Consider the following 19,440-nt stretch of genomic DNA (forward strand, 5'->3'; position numbering starts at 1 on the left):
TTGCCGATAGTTTGCACGGTGTGTACCGCAGCAGACAGCACAGCAATTGTGTTATGTGTGAACTCGCACAAAATTACTATAAATTTCCCATTTACGAAAGCCATTCCATTCCTGAAAGCTCTTCGTGCTGAGTTGCATCCATACATTCCTTTGCGAGATTTAACTCACTCGTCTACTCATCTTTGACTCATCAGCACTAATCTTTGATCCCAACCAAAAAATCAAATGGCATGGTCAGTTTAGTTAGTCTCGAAAACAATATAAACAGAAGCTTAAAACGTAGTCTAGTAACTCTGGCTCTGGATTGGATTCGAGTACGATTCAATCTGCAAATAAGAAAGCAATACAGGAAGGTCCGCGTAAGTCGAATCCGGAAGTAAAACCGGTTATATTTAAAAGTTACTAAGTTGACTTCCTTCTCTGCACTTTATTTACTAAGTAAATCGGGTAACTTTTTGCTAGAACACATTAGAATAAATTAAAAACAAATGTTTTACATGAGAAAGGAAGGTATTTTCGACTAATGTTTCACCTTTTTGCTTAGATTTTGTGCTCTAAACTAAATCAGCTGTCGCAAATTTCCAAAAATTGCGTATCTCGAGTACTGCCTGTATTTATAAAAAAAAACATTAAAGTAGATCTGTTTTGATTAATCAACTGTCCACAAAGAACACAAATACAGTCCTCGAGATACACAGTCCCGGTAATTTTCCGGTAACATATAGTTAGTCTAGACAAAAATGGTGAAAATATGTTTGAAAATGCGTTCATTTGTCATATAAAACTATTGTTTTTAACTTTTGTTAGCTTTGTATTCTTTCAAACTGTCGTCTAAAATGCTGAATAAATAAAGATCAGCGAAGGAAGCCGACTTTATAACCTTGAAGTATAAACGATAATGCACACCGACACCAACATACCTGGATCTTTCTCGAATTATAGCGGTCCGCTATAATAGTGTAACTCGGATTATGTACTAAGCAAGATTGCTATAAAATCTGATCAGTTGCTATAAAACTTTACGTACGATATGGCTCATTCTTTAGCATCCGTAGCTATCTAATAAAAATTCTGAAAAAACAAGTGAATATTATGAGGGTTTAGAGTAAAATGTAGAACAAATTTCAAAACGAATAGCTTGTTTTTGTTGACTTTTTGTTGAAATGGATCGTTAAAAAAAAGTTCCATTTAAAAAATAACTCTGAAAAACGCATGTTTCATAACTTCATTAGTCAACATTGCGCTCCAATGTTTAGAGAATGGTGCGGACGTGAAAGTGAACTTTAAATGAACGCAGCTCATAAAAAGCCCTGCAATACAGGAAAACAGCCCCTAAAGCCGTCCTAAGTACACACGTACCTGGAGGAATAATTTCTTCAGGCCGATCATAAAAGAACCTGCGCCCCACATCTTTCTTTCGCTTTTCTCAGATACTTGCTTTTTTTTTTGTTGGCAGCCAGCAAACTACAGCCAGTACAGTAGCTTCATTACATTTTTACAAATAAAACGAAACTTTCAATTGCATCTTGACAAATTAAGTTTATGGTGGTTGGAATGGTGCGGGCCAAAGGAAATCTTGATCGGTTCACATTGACGGCACACACAACAATGAATGATTCGTTTTTGATTGTTTTAACTACGGCCGCACACAAAACGGCTGCGGCAAACAGTGCGACGATGATTTATGGTTAATGCTTTCGGTTTTGTTTATGGGCGTGTTAACAAACCTGCTTACATCATTTGGCGGTGGAGATTCGGGCTTCTGTTTGTAATTCCACTAACGAACGCGAACAGTGGTAGAACGAGGATGTCACACAGCACCACAGCACGGAAGCTATCGCCCGTCAGGTGAACGTGTCTTCCGGGAGCGCGGTAGCAAATATTATGTCGGATGTTAAACGGACCGATCGCATGGTGACCGGTTGATTGGTTGTTGGCTTAATTGAAACCTCATTCGCTCGTCTGTTTAATGCTCTTACGGACCTACACTCGACCTAAGTGAGGATAGCAAAGCTGATTATGCAGCCCCAAGCCCCTGAGATACACAGTTTGTAGAAATTTGACAGCTGAGTAGGTTTACAGCATAAAATCATGACAAAAAAAGTAAAAAACTGATTGAAAATTCCTTCATTTGTGATATAAAACAGATGTTTTACATTTTTTATTCACGTTTTCTTTCACTACGTCACCTGTATTGCTGAATAAAGTGCTGAGAGGGGTGTCGACTCTGCAACTTTGAGGTATAAACGATGTTACACTAACATTTGACATAAGCGGAAATTCGAGAAACGCGGGGCTTTCCCGCATTATTGCAGTCCGCTATAAAGGTGTAAGTCGAGGACTGTCGGTAGTTGTACGATATACGTTGAGGAGACATTCATGTTATGTGCTAGATATCTTTAAAGAAGCCAACAATTAAAACATCCGAAATAAAGGACAGCTTTTGCAGATTAATGTCACACCAAGCATAACCTATCAGTTTCAATCTTTAATAATAATAATGGGATAGAAATCGAACTATTATTTTCGAATCATAATGCAAATGCACGACAGAGACACGAAAAATGGTCAAATTTTCACTTTCTCTCATGCTCTACGGGTAGCAATTTATGTAGCCATGTATGTATTTTTTCTATTTATGTCTAATATTTATTTTTTTTCTTTGCTTATTTGCTGTCTCTCTTCAAACAGTGACTTATCCTACTGCCTGTACCAGATGGCGCCGAGCGCTGGGAAAAGTCCACCGGGTGGGACGCAGATCGGCCCACCGGATACGAACGACGCATCGCTGGGATGGAATGCAAATGTCAAGGTACGTTGTTGTGGAACATCGGTGGATCGTCAATTCGGTTCTTGCACTATGAAGGGCTACCGCATCTCACACTGAATTATCGCAAAACCATTAGCAGGAAAACCAGCGACCACCGGTGTTCAACCCAGAGGACTATGTAATTTCGCTCAAGAAGTACGGTCGCCGCGGTTCGAACGGGAACTTCAAGTCCATCTACGACACCACCGTCAATGAGGAGTCGGCGAAGCAGGACAAATCGAACGATAATGCACGATCGCAAACCTTACCGCACAAAAACTCGGACTACCGGTAAGGGCAAACACCAGTCGCACGGAACGATGATCAATCCGATTGGCATTAACCTTTTGCGCGTCCACTTTTGTTTTTCTTCGCTACAGTTCCCCAATACCGGCGCCGCCAGAAATGGATGCAGAAATGTCTCTGCGTCAGTTCGGCTCCGTGACGGATCTGCTCACCAAGCTGCGCGCAGATCTTCGGGCATCGTTTCCAAGGTACGGTCAGAAGATGGTTTGTACGGGTAGACATTTTGGATTTCTCTCCCCCTTCCCTCTCGTTCCAAGATGTCCGGTGTCTCAACCCGTGCTGTACAATTCCCCCTCGCACGAAAACGATCAATCATTATGCCGTTTTGAAAGCGTTCGCAATACTCTAAAACAGATATCTAGCAGCTTCATCGAAGGGAAGTTACTAACCGAAGAGCGCATTAACCCTAATTTCTTGCACCCGGTAAATCGAAGTGCTTCCATACTTAAGTCAAACACGCACGCACCCGTCGGACACCCCAAAAAGAGGCTGAAAGTCGAGGGCGCATACAGAGCACATACCGCATTTTCCATCGCGTTCCGAGCCGGAATGAAAGAGAAAAGATTCTCAAGCCGCTGTTTCCGCGATGAGGGTCCCCGGGGGGGTTAGTGATGAGCTTCCGTCATCGTTGCAATACGATGGGGTTTTCGAACAAAAAAAAAAAGTTTAGCAATCTCGCCTAATGTTGACCTCAATTGCTCACAAAAAAATAATCCATCGGTTTCATCGCCGGTGTGCCGGGCGCCAAAAAGCCCCAACTAAAGTGCTGTGTGAGGAAATAGCTTTCCAGGCAATGGTGAGGCCCAAAAACATTGCATTGCAACATGTTGAGGTTTATTGTCGAACCGATAAGTTATCGCAATAAGTGTGTGACAGTCGCTTTCCTTGCTGGCCTGAAGGTGACGCAAAATGGCTGCGAAGTGGCCACTTTACACTTTAACGAGCGGTACACATCCTCCCGGCTGCCTCAATATCCCAAATCCCCCCAATCGTTCAATGGCGATTGTAACAAATTTCTTTACTGCTCATACTACATTTCACAGCTTTGTGCAGGAGTTTGTCTCGAGCCCGTTGGACGGTGTCAGCCTGCTGTTGGAAGTTTTACGAGCGGTTCAGCTCAGCCAAAGTGCACCGATGAACGGTACCACCACGATGCCACCCGGCGGCATGGCACGAAACAATCAATCGTATCAGCGGCGGGCTCTGCTGGATGAGTTGGCGTGCTTGTGAGTAGTGTCCAAAGTCCAAATCGAATGCGGGTCCCATTACTAACCCCTCATGACGTATTTCGAACTTCTCGTCCCGATTCCAGACAATGTTTAAGCATCTGCTGCACGAGAAGTCCAGAGGCGGGTACGCGGCTCGGCACAACGCCGATCGGATTGCTTCCGCTGGCCGCCGCAGCGACCGGCACGGGGATACGATCGCGCATAGTAGCCCTGCAGCTGCTCACCATCGCCTGCGACAAGTCAGCGCTGGGCGACGGCACACAGCGCTTGCAACTGCACGGGCATACGGCCGTGTCGGAGGCACTGTCGACGCTTCGTCTGCGCTGTGCCGAACCGGTACGATTCCGGCTGCTGGTCGGGATGCTGAACAGTGGCGGTGGGTCCGGTGAGCTGCAAGCGATCGGGATGCGCTTCATCAACACGTTTCTCGAGAGTTCGGAAAACGTGCAGACACGGTTGTACCTGCAGGCGGAGCTGTACCAGGCCGGGCTGGATCCGTCCCAGATGTGTAAAACCATCTCGTCCACCTCGCCATGGCTGGAGCGGCTTCGGCTCGAGGTGAAGCGCTGGGATGCGATACGGATCGATATCGAGCAGCTGCAACTGCAGGCCCGTTCCGCCGAGCAGGTGCGCAGCCGTTTGGTCATCCTGGAGCGTCGAGTACAAATACTGCACGAGGAAAAAACCGTCCTGACGACGATGGAGCGACGGTTGCAGGAACGCTGTGCGGAGCTGCAGCGGGAAGTGCTACGTCTGAAGGGTACCGACACTAATGGGAGCGGTGGTTCGAAACCTCACGAAAGCTCGAACACGTCAAGCTTGGAAAAGCGACCGGTGGCTTTGCCGCGACAGGTACCGCCACAGGCCAAACGGAACAACACGTCGGAGAATGATGACGAGGGTATCAGCAGCTCGGAGACCGGACAATCGTCGACGCCGGAACCGCCCCGTCTGTACCCAGCGAAGAACGGAGGTTCTAGTGCGGGTTCGCACAAGTTCAGCATATCGCTAACCCAGGAAAGTACCGTCCCAATGCACGAGCTGAACGGCAACGGCGAGGACGATACGAACGCAACGATCGAGGATGTGATCGAGGAGCTGCAGAATATTGTCAACGATGCGGAGCGCGAAATTTCCGACCAGAACGAGATCTTGTTCCAGCAGGTGGATGGCATACCCGAGCAGGCGCTTTACAGTTTGGAAATTTCGAATGAGCATGAAATAGTGCCGGTTAACCTGTTGCCCCAACCGCCCCGCAAATCGCGATCGTTGGCCCATTTGATCTCGAACCCGTCCGACGGTGAAGGGTCGGGTTACGATTTGATGATGGTCAACAACGAAACGAAGGTTGACTTTTTTGATGACGATGACGACACGGGTGTCGGCAAGGCGAAGCATCCCTTCGGTGAGGAGAATGGTACGAGCCGGTACTTCGATATCGCCGCTACAGCCTCGTCCATGGAAGTGCCTCCGGAAGTGCATGCGGGCATCGTCCCAGGACCGGATGTGATCCACTCAACGGCGGAAGCAGTCACCGCGTCCGTTACGGCTCTGCATCAAACGCGCGGCCGGCATCCTTCGGCGAAAGATTCAAACCGAGCCATACTGAACGTCATAATGGACGCGCGCGATAAAGAATCGCGTCTGCTCAGAGCGCAGTCGCTCGAGCGCGAGCAACACATCGCCCAGACTGCAACGCCACAGCAGTTTAACGGTGTGTTCTTCATGACCGACATGAACAGTGCCGGCAAGTATCCGAAGCCGGACATAACTGCCGCCCTCGAGGCGAAGAAGGTGACCAAGAATTTGGACCGAATGGGCGCGTACGGGGTGGATTCCATGATAGACATCGTCATGACGAACGAACAGCGACTGAATAAAGCGAACGCGTACGCTAAATCGCGCATGACCGCTGCCACCGGGCCGCCTAATCCGGCCAACGGCGCCATCCCGAGCAAGCTGACCGGGAACAACAATTTCAAGCTGCGGCCAAACACCGGCACCACGCACCACCAGCCAACCTTCGCCATTGGCACCGGAATGGTACGCGAAGCAAGCCGCAGCCAAACGAACATCGGTGGCTCCAAAGTAACAGACTTACCGTCTGGATTGTACTAGCAAAGGATTACGGACCGGGCAAGGTAATGCGCCGACGTCGGTTTGAATCGTACTCAACTATGCTCAATTTTGTTTTTGTTCGTTTTAATAGACACTGTCGTGCAATATACTATTTATTCTTTTAAAAAAACGTTTTATTTTCCACTAGTGATAACGGCCACAAGAAAATAACTTTTGTTTACTTATAAGAAGCATAATGAATCGTTACGCGGATACAATGGTTTTGTGCTTGAGCGATAAAATGAAGAACTTGTCCGTCAATTGTTACATGCCGCGGGCTTTCTACGTTTGACAGTTGGCCGATGGCACCGGGTGATGAAATCGTGCTGGTAGTAAAAACTAACAGCATTCGTCAGCATGCGTCGTATCATGCGGACTATCTGGAACCGAGTCGCACAAACGCAGTCGCGATGTTCGGCAACAGCAGGTTTTCCCTCATTCTCTCGAGGGACCATCCCCCGAATGAATCAAGATCCAGAGTCGATACTATATGAACAATTTCACTTCAATGGCGGTAGTTCTTTCCCGAAACAAATGCGCTATTTTCTTTATATTAAGGATTTGGGTATGCAAAAGTAATAAAAAAAGAACTCTATTTGATGTGCGGAAAAAAAAGATAGCATAAGTATTTTGTTTTTATCGTTTTTCTCGGAACAAGATTGTAATTAATATGTTTTCAATAAAACGTCTATGAAACCTTAAGTAAGTGTATGCAATTATGACATTTTATTTAAAAAAAAAACTAAAATTAACTTAACTTAACTAGCTATAACTTTTTGTTGAGCTATAATGATCTGAATATCCTAACAGGCGTATCAAGAAACACACAGAGAGAGAAAGAAAGGGCCAAACCACTTCCGCTTCCGTTCTAAACTGCAAGTTCTCGGTGCTGATCTTTTGTCATTATACCAGCGGTAACGCTCTCCGCAGCTAATATCACACAACTATACTTAAAATAAATTTCTGCATAACCACGATTATTGTGCGTATTGCCTTTTTGAGGTTTTCTAGGTTTGAAAGCCGAAGGTACAGCTGCGATTACAGATAAACTATTCCGCCTTTTCATCCTCAGTCAAACGACCAGGCTGAGCGATTTGTCGATACTTTTAAAATAGCTCTTACAAATATATCATTTGGCATCTCATCAACAGAGCTAGCTTTAGATATATTTCTGCAAACATACCGATCTACGCCTGCTCATTGCACAACGGCTAGGTTTGTGTCAAATTGTAACTTATCAACTGGAGGCGACTTCGATGGCCGAAAGAAAATATTTGAGAAAGGCCCGATGCACGAACCCAGAGATAAGCGTAAATCATAAAAATCTGAAAATAAACAGACCCACAGCGCGATCGAGACAAATGCTCGTATGCGCATAAGAGACATGTGCAAGCGGCACTATTTGAGGGACATAAGCGAATAACGCAGACTTGCGCAATGAAGCACAAATTATTTGTGTTGATCCGGCAAATGCTGGCTTTAACGAAAGCCAGCATGGGTCTGGATCGCAAGGCCAAGAAGCCCAAAAAGGACAGCCCAACAGTTGTCCTTGGGAAGTTCCGGGTCTTAGTGGACAGTGCACGGACGAAGTAGTGGAGGCCCGGCCTAAGCTACTTCGCAAAGTCCTGGAGCTACTCGAGGATCTCCTCCGGGAGAAAGAAGCGCGAAAGGCGCGAGCGGAGAAGGCAAACTCCGCTAAGGACGAAGCGGTGTAGACATCTACGCCGCAAAAGCAGAAAGACGAATTCGTCGTACAGACGAAAAAGGGGCGCGTGCCAAAGCCCCCTAAAGGCCATTCGAAATCAGCCGCACAAGCACAAAAGAAGGTGGATGCGGTCAAGCTGCGAAAGGCTTTGAAGCTTCGGCCTCCTATGCGGAGATCCTCCTCCGCACAAACGAGAGTTTGAAGCAAGTCGGGCAACAGATGGCGAAGATCCGCCGCGCCTAAAACGGCAATATGCTGATTGAGCTTAAGCGGGGCGAATCCGCACATTCAGTTGCGCCTGTTCTAGCGGAGGCGCTGAATGAGAAGGCCACTATTCGGCCTCTAGCTCCGAAGAAGATGTTGAAGCTACGCGATCTGGATGAGATCGCGACAGTTGGGGAGATCGCCGAGGCTCTGAAGGAGCAGGCAGAGATCTCCATTGATGAAAGCATGATCCGACTCCGCAAGGGTCGGGAAGCTGGCACCCAAACGGCTTCTCTAAAATTGGGTGTTCCAGAAGCGGAAAAGCTCACCAAGACTGGAGAGCTTAAGGTAGGCTGAAGTGTCTGCCACATTCGTCAGGCTCGGCGAATGGCACGATGCTTCAAGTGTTGGTGTACAGGGCATCTAAGTTATGCCTGCACCAAGGAGGACCGCAGCAAGCTATGCATGAACTGCGGTCAAGGGAGAAGCTCGGGGAAAAGCTTGAATTAGATCCAGCGCAACTGGAAAAAGTTTAACTACTAAATGCTAGCAATGATGGGAGTAGTAGAAATGAAGCAAGCGTGCGATGCACGATCATTCGTAGAGGAGGGGCAGGTGAGTAGCCAAAAATGGAAAATTTTGACAACGTTTTGTTGACAGAAGCAAGTACTGCAATTTGTACAATTTTCACGCAATTTCTTCATTTATCTGCCGAAATATTCGACATGCAAGAGTCAACAACAATACAACCAGCTACAGAAAATTACCAAACTCATCGACTTAAACACCAGTGAAGGTAATCTAGCACTTTTGGGAATATTGACATCATGACAACAAATCGATATGGCGTCGAAGCCATTACCAGCTACAGTTTACAGCTTTAGGGTAGATTATTCACATTTACCCCAAAAGCCGAATAAGGGGGAAGCTCGTGGAAAAGCTTGAATTAGATCCAGCGAAACTGAAAAAAAGTTCAACTACTAAATACTAGCAGTGATGGGAGTAGTAGAAATGAAGCAAGCGTGCGATGGACGATCATTCGTAGAGGAGGGGCAGGCGAGTAGCCAAAAATGGAAACTTTTGACAACGTTTTGTTGACAAAAGTAAGTACTGCAATTTGTACAATTTTCACGCATTTTCTTCATTTATCTGCCGAAATATTCGACATGCAAGAGTCAACAACAATACAACCAGCTACAGAAAATTACCAAACTCATCGACTCGACACCAGTGAAGGTAATCTAGCACTTTTAGGAATATTGACATCATTACAACAAATCGATATGGCGTCGAAGCACACATTTAACCCAAAAGCCGAATAAGGGGGAAGCTCGTGGAAAAGCTTGAATTAGATCCAGCGAAACTGGAAAAAATTCAACTACTAAATGTAGCAATGATGGGAGTAGTAGAAATGAAGCAAGCGTGCGATGCACGATCATTCGTAGACGAGGGGCAGGCGAGTAGCCAAAAATGGAAACTTTTGACAACGTTTTGTTGACAGAAGTAAGTACTGCAATATGTATCATTTTCACGCATTTTCTTCATTTATCTGCCGATATATTCGACATGCAAGAGTCAACAACAATACAACCAGCTACAGAAAATTACCAAACTCATCGACTTGACACCAGTGACGGTAATCTAGCACTTTTAGGAATATTGACATCATGACAACAAATCGAGATGGCGTCGAAGCCATTACCAGCTACAGTTTACAGCTTTAGGGTAGATTAATCACATTTACCCCAAAAGCCGAATAAGGGGGAAGCTCGTGGAAAAGCTTGAATTAGATCCAGCGAAACTGAAAAAAAGTTCAACTACTAAATACTAGCAGTGATGGGAGTAGTAGAAATGAAGCAAGCGTGCGATGGACGATCATTCGTAGAGGAGGGGCAGGCGAGTAGCCAAAAATGGAAACTTTTGACAACGTTTTGTTGACAAAAGTAAGTACTGCAATTTGTACAATTTTCACGCATTTTCTTCATTTATCTGCCGAAATATTCGACATGCAAGAGTCAACAACAATACAACCAGCTACAGAAAATTACCAAACTCATCGACTCGACACCAGTGAAGGTAATCTAGCACTTTTAGGAATATTGACATCATTACAACAAATCGATATGGCGTCGAAGCACACATTTAACCCAAAAGCCGAATAAGGGGGAAGCTCGTGGAAAAGCTTGAATTAGATCCAGCGAAACTGGAAAAAATTCAACTACTAAATGTAGCAATGATGGGAGTAGTAGAAATGAAGCAAACGTGCGATGGACGATCATTCGTAGAGGAGGGGCAGGCGAGTAGCCAAAAATGGAAACTTTTGACAACGTTTTGTTGACAAAAGTAAGTACTGCAATTTGTACAATTTTCACGCATTTTCTTCATTTATCTGCCGAAATATTCGACATGCAAGAGTCAACAACAATACAACCAGCTACAGAAAATTACCAAACTCATCGACTCGACACCAGTGAAGGTAATCTAGCACTTTTAGGAATATTGACATCATTACAACAAATCGATATGGCGTCGAAGCACACATTTAACCCAAAAGCCGAATAAGGGGGAAGCTTGTGGAAAAGCTTGAATTAGATCCAGCGAAACTGGAAAAAGTTCAACTACTAAATGTAGCAGTGATGGGAGTAGTAGAAATGAAGCAAACGTGCGATGCACGATCATTCGTGGATGCCCACGACAATAAGCATGTGTTTGCTATTAACAAAGTGGAATACAATAGTCCACTATTTATGGTTACAACATTAAGGTGGTTAAAATAATGGAGCAGTCTTCTAATATTTCCAACGTGGACTTCAAGTCGTACATGAATAAGTACGAAAACGCTCTACTGGGAAAGCCAATCATCATTTGTGGGAATTAAGGATGGTAATCGATCAGCGACCATGTTGATCGACACGCAAAAACCGTCTATTGTCACGATAAAAAGACAACACGCGTTTAGGTAAGCTATACATAGATGCCACAAAGGAAACGATTAAAACGAACGCATATTTCAAAATCCCTCGTGAACAAATGCGGAACGATAGAGATAACTTTAAAGCCAGGATAAAAACATATCTAGAAAAGATATACTCTAAAAATGTGGATATTTTCGAAAAGATGGTGTCGCTTGTTCGCGAAAATTGTTCGGGACGCTGCTGTCTCAGAACAAAACACAAGAAACAAAGAAACAAGAAAAAAAACTGAATAGAGACTAGACTAGACTTCCAAAGAATGGATTACCAAAAAGGATCCAGCAGCAAGATAAACGCTTGCAGCAAAAGACTAGGGTCGAACAATAGTAATAGAAATGCGATTCCTGCGACAACGACCTGTTGGAGTAGCACCATCAAATACAGGCTTTGGAGCGTCAACCGGAACGCATCTTACCACCGCTCGCTGACATGAAACTCGATAAAACTATCGAGCTCTTCACGAGGGACGACGAAAGTTGTATCATCCAATGGCTGGATGGAATAAACCATGTCTTTTCCTTAAATCGAATCGAAGATTTCGACAAGTTAATTCACGTTCGTCGGCTACTCAAAGGATGCGCGACCATCGTTGCCCGTTACGTGCTCCCTCCCTGGAACAACTGAAGGAAGAACTCTTCTCAACGTTAAGCGTGCCACCTACGGTTACACCTTTTTGCCGACAATTAAGATCTCGTCGTCTCTCTCCAAAGGAGATTGCCTTGCGCTATGTGTTAGATATGCAACGTATTTCCTGTCGTGCACCCATCCCTGAACCTACAGGAATCGCCGGACCACCCCTATATAATATAGGTGCAAAAATGCCCTAGCAGTGACCCCAGGTCAGCGCCACAGTGCCGAATAGGTACAGGAATCGCCCTATCATCCTCGTATAGGTGCGAGTAGCAGGACTGCTACCCAATCAAGAGTAAAAAAACTATTGCAAAAAGCAATGTTTGAGAGTCGATTAGACAGGTAGATTAGATTAGTATGTCGTGACCGAAGGGTCATTCCGCACCAAAATCTGGATTTCCTTATAGAATGTTGTCCCCGATTTCCCAAGTCCCGGATGATCTCTTTAGTGCTATAATAAAGAGCAGGTAAGCGAGTATATCTTCCTATCTATCTCAGGATCTAGGCATACCATCTCATGGTAATAGCAAAGGGGTTTGAAAAATTGGTTATTAACATTCTTACATAATTTCCTTCTGCTTATTTCACATTATGTCGTGTTGACCAGAGTCTGATTCCAGGAAACGCGCTTACATAGCTTGTTCTCCGCTCCTGGGAGTATTACATATTCTCCGCATCCAGAGAACGAGATCGATGCTCTCTTCTACGCCTTCTGTCGAGCGGGTCGCTGATGAGTACCTTCCTGGTAGAGCACGTGCCCCAATCATTATCCAATTTCAGGGTATGAATTCGTTCCGTGAAGGTTGAAGGTTGTCCCCATATCACTAAATCCCGGATGATGCTCTGTAGCGAAAAGGATGCGAAGTGTGTCTAAATATCGTGCATAGTCCATCTTCGTAATGGGCAAAGGACTTTGAGAAATTGATGTTTGCCATTTTTACGAGCATAATAAGCTCAATCGTGGTTTTAAACTAGTGCAAAGTAAATGTTTTACCTTGACTACCATACGTGGCTTTAAAATCCTTGATGATAAGATGGAAGTGGAACTGTTGCTCCGTTGCTTTCTCCAGAATCTGCCGGATATTGAAAGTTTCATCATGAATGGATTTCCCGTTTTCAAAGTCCTCTACTCTAAAATAATTACCAACCATTTGTTCGGGCGCGGGAAGTTTGATCACTTGATCAACAATCGTTGTAGTCCAATCGTTTGTAGTCCCAACAGCTGCGCCGGTGTGGGACTATCCAACTACGGATGAATTAAGGTAAGAAAAGCAAATGAATTAATTTGTTAAATCTTCCCAATGTTGTGTTGCTAAAAAAAGTTGTCTAAATAAATGTTTCAATGCTGAAAGATCGTTAAAGTTTAGTGACGTCTAATGATACCTTCAAATGATCTGTGTAAAGATTTAATAGACAATATAAAAACTGTTAGCAAATAAATACTTAATGAGTGTTTTAAGAGTAACAAATGCCCCATTTGTTAACCCTAGGATCAAGAACTAACAATTAAATGATTGTGGTGCTATATTGCAAAGATCTACTTCAGTACCATACGACAGCTACCTCCAAATGAGAGCAATGAGAAGGTCAATATCAATTTAAAAAAAAACTTAACAATACAATCAAACCAAATTCTCGTGTAGATAGAGTCCAATCGGAAATGTAGGGATTCTGATAGAAACCCAGGAAGATAGAGGAGGCCCATTAGTATTAGTAGTGATATGTTTCTAAAAACACTATCAACAGCGAACAGTGCTGTACACATTAGCTTCAAATAACCCAAAATGTAATACACAGCTAAAAACATAAGAATGACCATTCAGATCAGAACATGGGAAAAATCACTCATTTGGAACAAACTGTTTAGCGTACGTGTATATGACGACATGTTTGCTTATCGAGCGTTGTATGGTCTGCTACCGAGGGTTCCCGCGATTGGGCCGCGGTTTTGTTTTTCCTCTTCGCACCCGTTGATGCTTCTTGATGCCAGCTGTTGGTCTGCGTGGTGTTCAAACTTCAACAAAACAGCCCGTTTTTTTACGCGAGACACAAACTCACCGCACAGTTGTGAGAAAGGGTTTGTGTGCAGCGTCACGGCCGCCGTGTGACACAAGACGATAGATAGCTTCGGCACCCAACCCGCTTGCCATCGATGGGTGAGTGCATCCAAGCGGGCGATTTGGGGTTGGCTGCTTGGGCTGAAACACACGCGTACCGTACCTAATCAGTTCCGCACAAACCACAGCAGTAGCTGAACGTGTTATCATCGGGAGAAAAATTGAACCGTAGAACATATATAGCTGATCGGTTTGAGTTACATCAATTAAGTGTAATTATACCTTCAGCAAGTGTAAGTATTTCGTTACAATGAGATGAAGTAATAGTTCATCTTCCAAAAGGTGGTGACATATGTCTTGTTAAGCAAACAGCGACAATGTGAGGCGAAACTTGTGTAAAACAGCCGCATGTACATCCGAGCGGTAATACGGATCAGCGTACGCGCTTCAATGCTGCCCTAGAAAATGAAGCAAAGGTGCCTGATAAATGATAAGTGATATCTTGGTTTGGTGCTATTTATCGCGTCACCGGCTCTTATCGCATGCACCTGCCAAGCACCACATGGACATGGCAAAAATTACCCACCGCCAACCGATAAACTATCATCGACTTGGCCATCATTGCTGGTGATAGCGGATTAGTCTTACCAGCGGTCGGCCGATTTACAACAGCTTTTTCGCTAAGAATAAATTAAGTATACATATTTTACCCCAACAGTTCTTTGGCGCAACAAGGACACCGGTACCGTGCTGTACAACGATGACTAATTTAAGACCGCTGGTGCCGGAACTGGCAGCAAAAGCACGCGACGAGCTGAACGAAGTTCCCAACCGCATCCCGGTCGACTTGGTGACGCTGAAAGCATGGTTGCTTAAGCAACCGCACCTTAACTCACGCACGGACGATCAGTTTTTGGTGAATTTCCTGCGTGGATGCAAGTACAGCTTGGAAAAGACGAAAGAAAAGCTGGACAACTACTACACGGTGAAGACAGCCATACCGGAGTTTTTCGACAATCGTGATCCCGCCAATGAGTCGCTGCAGAACTACATGTCCTTCGGGTAGCAATCTAACCGACCAAGCGGACAGTTCGATAGCAGTTGATGATAAGACTTTTGTTTTCCTTTTTTCTTAACAGTGTCAATCTTCCCCTTCCCCATACACTCGAGAGTGACGGGCCACGGTTCATGCTGGTGCGCATGGGTGCGTACGATGCCAGCAAGTATTCGATCGTGGACGTCATGAAGGTGTGCTATATGATCACCGATCTGTTGCTGGTAGATGACGACTCCTCCATCATCGCCGGTCACATGGTGTTGGTCGATTTAAGGGGTCTCACGTTCGCCACACTATCACAGTTCAGTCCCACGTTCATCAAGTAAGCAATGGACGATCAAACAACAATCGATTGATGCTGATAACTTAAAATGATATCTTTTTTTTTGCTATAGGAAAATGACTTCCGTCATTGAAGCCTTCCCGATACGCACCAAAGGCATACACTTCATCAACCCGTCCTCCGGGTTTGACGCTCTCTTCAAACTGTTTCATGGATTTTTAAGCAAAAAGATTCAAGAGCGCATACAGGTGCACGAGTCGTTCGAAGCCCTTCACAAGGTGGTGCCCAAGAAATATTTGCCAGAGGAGTACGGCGGTAGCGGTGGGCGGTTAAATGATATCATTGAGGATTGGCGCAAAACTTTGGTTGCCAATCGTACATTTTTCGCGGAAGATGCCAAATACCGGAACGATGAGCGAAAGCGGCCAGGCAAACCGAAAAATGCCAGCACACTGTTCGGTGTGGATGGATCGTTCCGTACGCTAGAGTTTGATTAGACTATGCGGAAAGTGTGGAAATCACTAATGGGTTAGGATAGAGTATAGCCAGCTAGGGGGGGCCGAATGTATTCATATACACTTGGGAATGACTATGAATGCAATGGTTGGTGTGCGATAAACTGAATACCACTTAAACTGTGCAACGAATTGACGAATAAAAACAAAGCTGTAAGAACATACATAATGGGGCTACTAGATTACCATTCATATAGCTACGGTACGTTCAATCGAATCGAAAAAAATTGGGTGCATTCATCTCCGGTTGTTGAGGCTATATGCAATACTACAAGAATTAATGCCTACTAATGCCTATCATCGTATAAAAAACACACAATGGTCTATTTAGATTGATCAATTTTGCAGGTTCAATCGGATAATGTCACTGATAACTACTATCTGGCGCGGTAGCCATGGTTTATCAATAGATTAGGACATTCTTGGGTTAACGGCTCATCATTGGAGGAGAGTTACGGCAGTTGCTACTTCGAGTCTGACTGACCTACGGCACTGTTACTGAGATTGCGTAGTACTCCAGACGTCTAGATATCCTGCTCAAGAGATGGCACACATACGTCCGATTTCTCCACTACTAGCAGAGGTTGCGAAGCACCAACTCAACGAGGATGCGACCCAGGTGGAAAGCCATTTGAAAGTGATCAGATCGTGGCTTGCCGAACTGGACCTCCAGACGGCCCTTATTGACGATCAGTTTTTAATAGCATTCCTGCGTGGTTGCAAATTTAGTTTGGAAAAGGTGAAAAAGAAGCTTTTGCTATTTTATCAAATTCGGTCCGACCTTCCGGAGGTTATCCAAAACCGTGACCCACATGATGCCGATGTGCTCAAAATCATACGCATGGGGTAAGTGGTCGATTTTGTTGGAAGAGTTCAGTGCCTCCTGCTTACATATTATCACGGTTTCAGCGTGGGAATACCGCTGCCAAAAACGGTGAAGCCGACGGATCCCAAGATATTTCTTATACGTGTAGGGTGCTTTCCGGTGAGCATTTGCACGTTTGCTGACATTATGAAGGTCGGCACAATGATCAACGATATTTTGATGCGCGAGGACGATCAAATGGTGATCTGCGGAATGGTGCTCATAATCGATCTCAAGGGAGTAACTGCCAGCCATTTAATGCACTTCGAGGTGGAGCTTCTGAAGAAGGTGGCTATACTGAATCAGGACGCTTCGCCGCTGCGAATGCAAGGGATTCACATACTTAATCCTCCCCCCGGGGCACAAACCGCATTGAACATCTTCAACGGTTTGTTGTCGGAAAAGAATCAACATAAGAGAGTAAGTCATGGGATTTGAAAACGATTGGAAACACTGATTTCACCTAATAGATACTAATATTGCTTACGTCCCAATCCACTTTACTGTAGATTTACACACATGGGCGCGATCTAAAGTCTTTGCATGAGCATTTCTCACCCAGTGTGCTTCCCAAGGAGTATGGCGGAGACCTGGAATCGATTGACAGCATAGCTAAACAATGCGAAATCAAACTCCTAGATAACCGCAGCTACCTGCTCGATATGGCACTAATGAACGCACAGCCTTGTTCGTCACCAGGGTCAGGTGGTAAAAGTGGTAATACTAAAAATGCTTTCGGAGTTGAAGGCAGCTTTCGGAAGCTTGATTTCGACTAGCACCGAAAGTATCGTAGCGTGGACATGAGAACGGACAGATTACGAAGCGAGAAAGATTAAATTCTTACAATGGTAAACAATCTACAATTAATAGCAAAGTAAGTGTGTGTTGTAATTCAACTTACCTCCTTTCCGAACGCTGTGGACACATAAGCCTGTCTGGTCGAGTGTGTAGTCCAGCTTTTCTTCCCAACGGTACGGGTTTCCATGTGCTAATCCACCGAGTACATTTAGATTGCTATCATTCGTACCAACCGTGTTCGGCCTATTTTCAGTGTGCTAACCGCTTGTGGCGTGTTAAATGTACCTTAAGCTTGTACCTTTTCAAACAATCAGCTATATCACACTGAAAGCTACGTTCCGTACTGTGCGATTGAAGATGCTTTTCTGCCAACGATCGATACCGCAACTGTTTGCCGCATTTCCCGCATTGGTAGCCTCCCGCAGTGACTATCAATAAGACATGTTTATCCTGATGCAGTAGGAATTTTTCCATATCGTTAAATGTGGTCCCACAAATCGAACAACTACGTGACTCTTCCCGACTCTGTTCATACTCATCCGGGTGTTTCTGTATGAGATGTTCTAGCAGTGCGGATGGTTTTCCAAATTCATCGTTACAGTACTGGCAGGTGGTAACTATGTTTCCAGCATCTGTCGGTTCTTTCTCCGCCGTGTTGTTTTTGCTCTTCTCGTGGTTCTGGTAATGTCGAACAAGGTTACGGCTCCGTTTAAAACTTTTACCACACGTGCTGCAAACAAATGGCCGTTCCGATGCATGAACTTGTGCGTGGTCTTGCAGAATTGTCCGGGAGGGAAATGGTTTGTTACAAACCTCACATATATGCTTCCGGGTTCCGTGCTTTACGATACAATGTTGTTTCAGTTCCGCTTTGCTGTAGTAGCACCGGTCGCAATGATCACATTTGAATGATTTTGTGTTCGAATGGCGCGACTCGTGAATGCGCAGTGAAGTTCGATCGGAGAAGGTCCGTTCGCAAGACGGGCAGGAATAATTCTTGATATGGAAATGTATCTTCAGATGCTTTCGCAGCGTATTACGACCACGGTATGTTTTATCACAGAACATGCACTGGACAATCGGTATCTTTCGATTTTTACGGTACCAATAATCCATCACTGGGGCGTTGCAGGCTTTAATGTACATATCATTCGATGGTAATCCATCTGGCAAATCCATAAAGTCGGTGTGGGATTCTTCATTTTCTGATTTATCAGCAACATTTTCCACCTGTATGGCAGTGCTTTCACCTGTAGGAGTAGTTGAATTTTCATACTTATCGCCATCTTTATCGAGCAGCTCCTCGTAATCAACCTCCAGAGCAACAGCAGAATCATCTTCTGGGGCTAGCGATCCCGGAATTTCTCCACCATCATTATAGATGTACTGCGATGATTCAATGTCTTCTAGCACAATTTCATCGTCGTGTTCACTCTTGATCTGATTTTCCGACCCAAAATCCAAACACGCTGTGTTGCCAGATACAATTTTCGATGCGTCATGAATAATTTTCATCAGAATTTCATATGACTTGCTGCAATTTGCTTCGAACTCGACAAAATCTTCTATACTCTGCAAGCACCCACCACAGATGTTGTTGGGCAGTCCATCGTTCTCGTCCACTTTCGATGCAATGATTTCGAAGGCTTTTTGCAGTTGATTGTTGATATTTCCATCCGGAAGAAACACAGGGAAACAATCAGCGTCCGAAAGGCAGAACCGACAAACAAAATCAAACCTTATTTCTAGATTTTCTAGCGTTATTTCTACCATCTTGCTAAATGGCGGCAACTTGTGAGCGTCTGTTCGAGTGCAAAAGAAATGGTTCTGTCGAAATAACGACAGCTGACAGCTTTGACAGTTGAGCTTCACATGTTCTACTCAAATACGGT

General features: G+C 44.7%; 4 protein-coding genes across 4 annotated transcripts in view; 3 read left to right on the forward strand and 1 right to left on the reverse strand.

The window, feature by feature from the left end:
- The window catches only part of LOC128711536 (uncharacterized), a 31,749-nt gene extending 25,287 nt beyond the window's left edge, over positions 1-6,462 (forward strand). The window contains exons 3-7 of the mRNA XM_053806417.1: positions 2,692-2,812; positions 2,907-3,100; positions 3,190-3,303; positions 4,159-4,341; positions 4,428-6,462. Coding sequence (XP_053662392.1) covers positions 2,692-2,812; positions 2,907-3,100; positions 3,190-3,303; positions 4,159-4,341; positions 4,428-6,462 — 2,647 coding nt within the window. The remainder of the gene's footprint in view (positions 1-2,691; positions 2,813-2,906; positions 3,101-3,189; positions 3,304-4,158; positions 4,342-4,427) is intronic.
- An 8,328-nt stretch (positions 6,463-14,790) lies between these two features.
- Positions 14,791-15,867, forward strand: LOC128716413 (alpha-tocopherol transfer protein-like). The gene is made up of 3 exons (XM_053811333.1): positions 14,791-15,092; positions 15,170-15,409; positions 15,483-15,867. The coding sequence occupies exons 1-3, from the start codon at positions 14,791-14,793 to the stop codon at positions 15,865-15,867; spliced, it is 927 nt and encodes a 308-aa protein (XP_053667308.1).
- A 562-nt stretch (positions 15,868-16,429) lies between these two features.
- LOC128714317 (alpha-tocopherol transfer protein-like) lies at positions 16,430-17,526 on the forward strand. The gene is made up of 3 exons (XM_053809193.1): positions 16,430-16,731; positions 16,795-17,170; positions 17,260-17,526. The coding sequence occupies exons 1-3, from the start codon at positions 16,430-16,432 to the stop codon at positions 17,524-17,526; spliced, it is 945 nt and encodes a 314-aa protein (XP_053665168.1).
- A 271-nt stretch (positions 17,527-17,797) lies between these two features.
- On the reverse strand, positions 17,798-19,321 carry LOC128713078 (zinc finger protein ZFP2-like). The gene has a single exon (XM_053807942.1). The coding sequence runs from the start codon at positions 19,319-19,321 to the stop codon at positions 17,798-17,800; it is 1,524 nt and encodes a 507-aa protein (XP_053663917.1).
- Between the last annotated feature and the right edge of the window lie 119 nt (positions 19,322-19,440).

This window comes from Anopheles marshallii, chromosome 3 (genome assembly GCF_943734725.1).
Source record: "Anopheles marshallii chromosome 3, idAnoMarsDA_429_01, whole genome shotgun sequence".
NCBI classification, from domain to species: domain Eukaryota; kingdom Metazoa; phylum Arthropoda; class Insecta; order Diptera; family Culicidae; genus Anopheles; species Anopheles marshallii.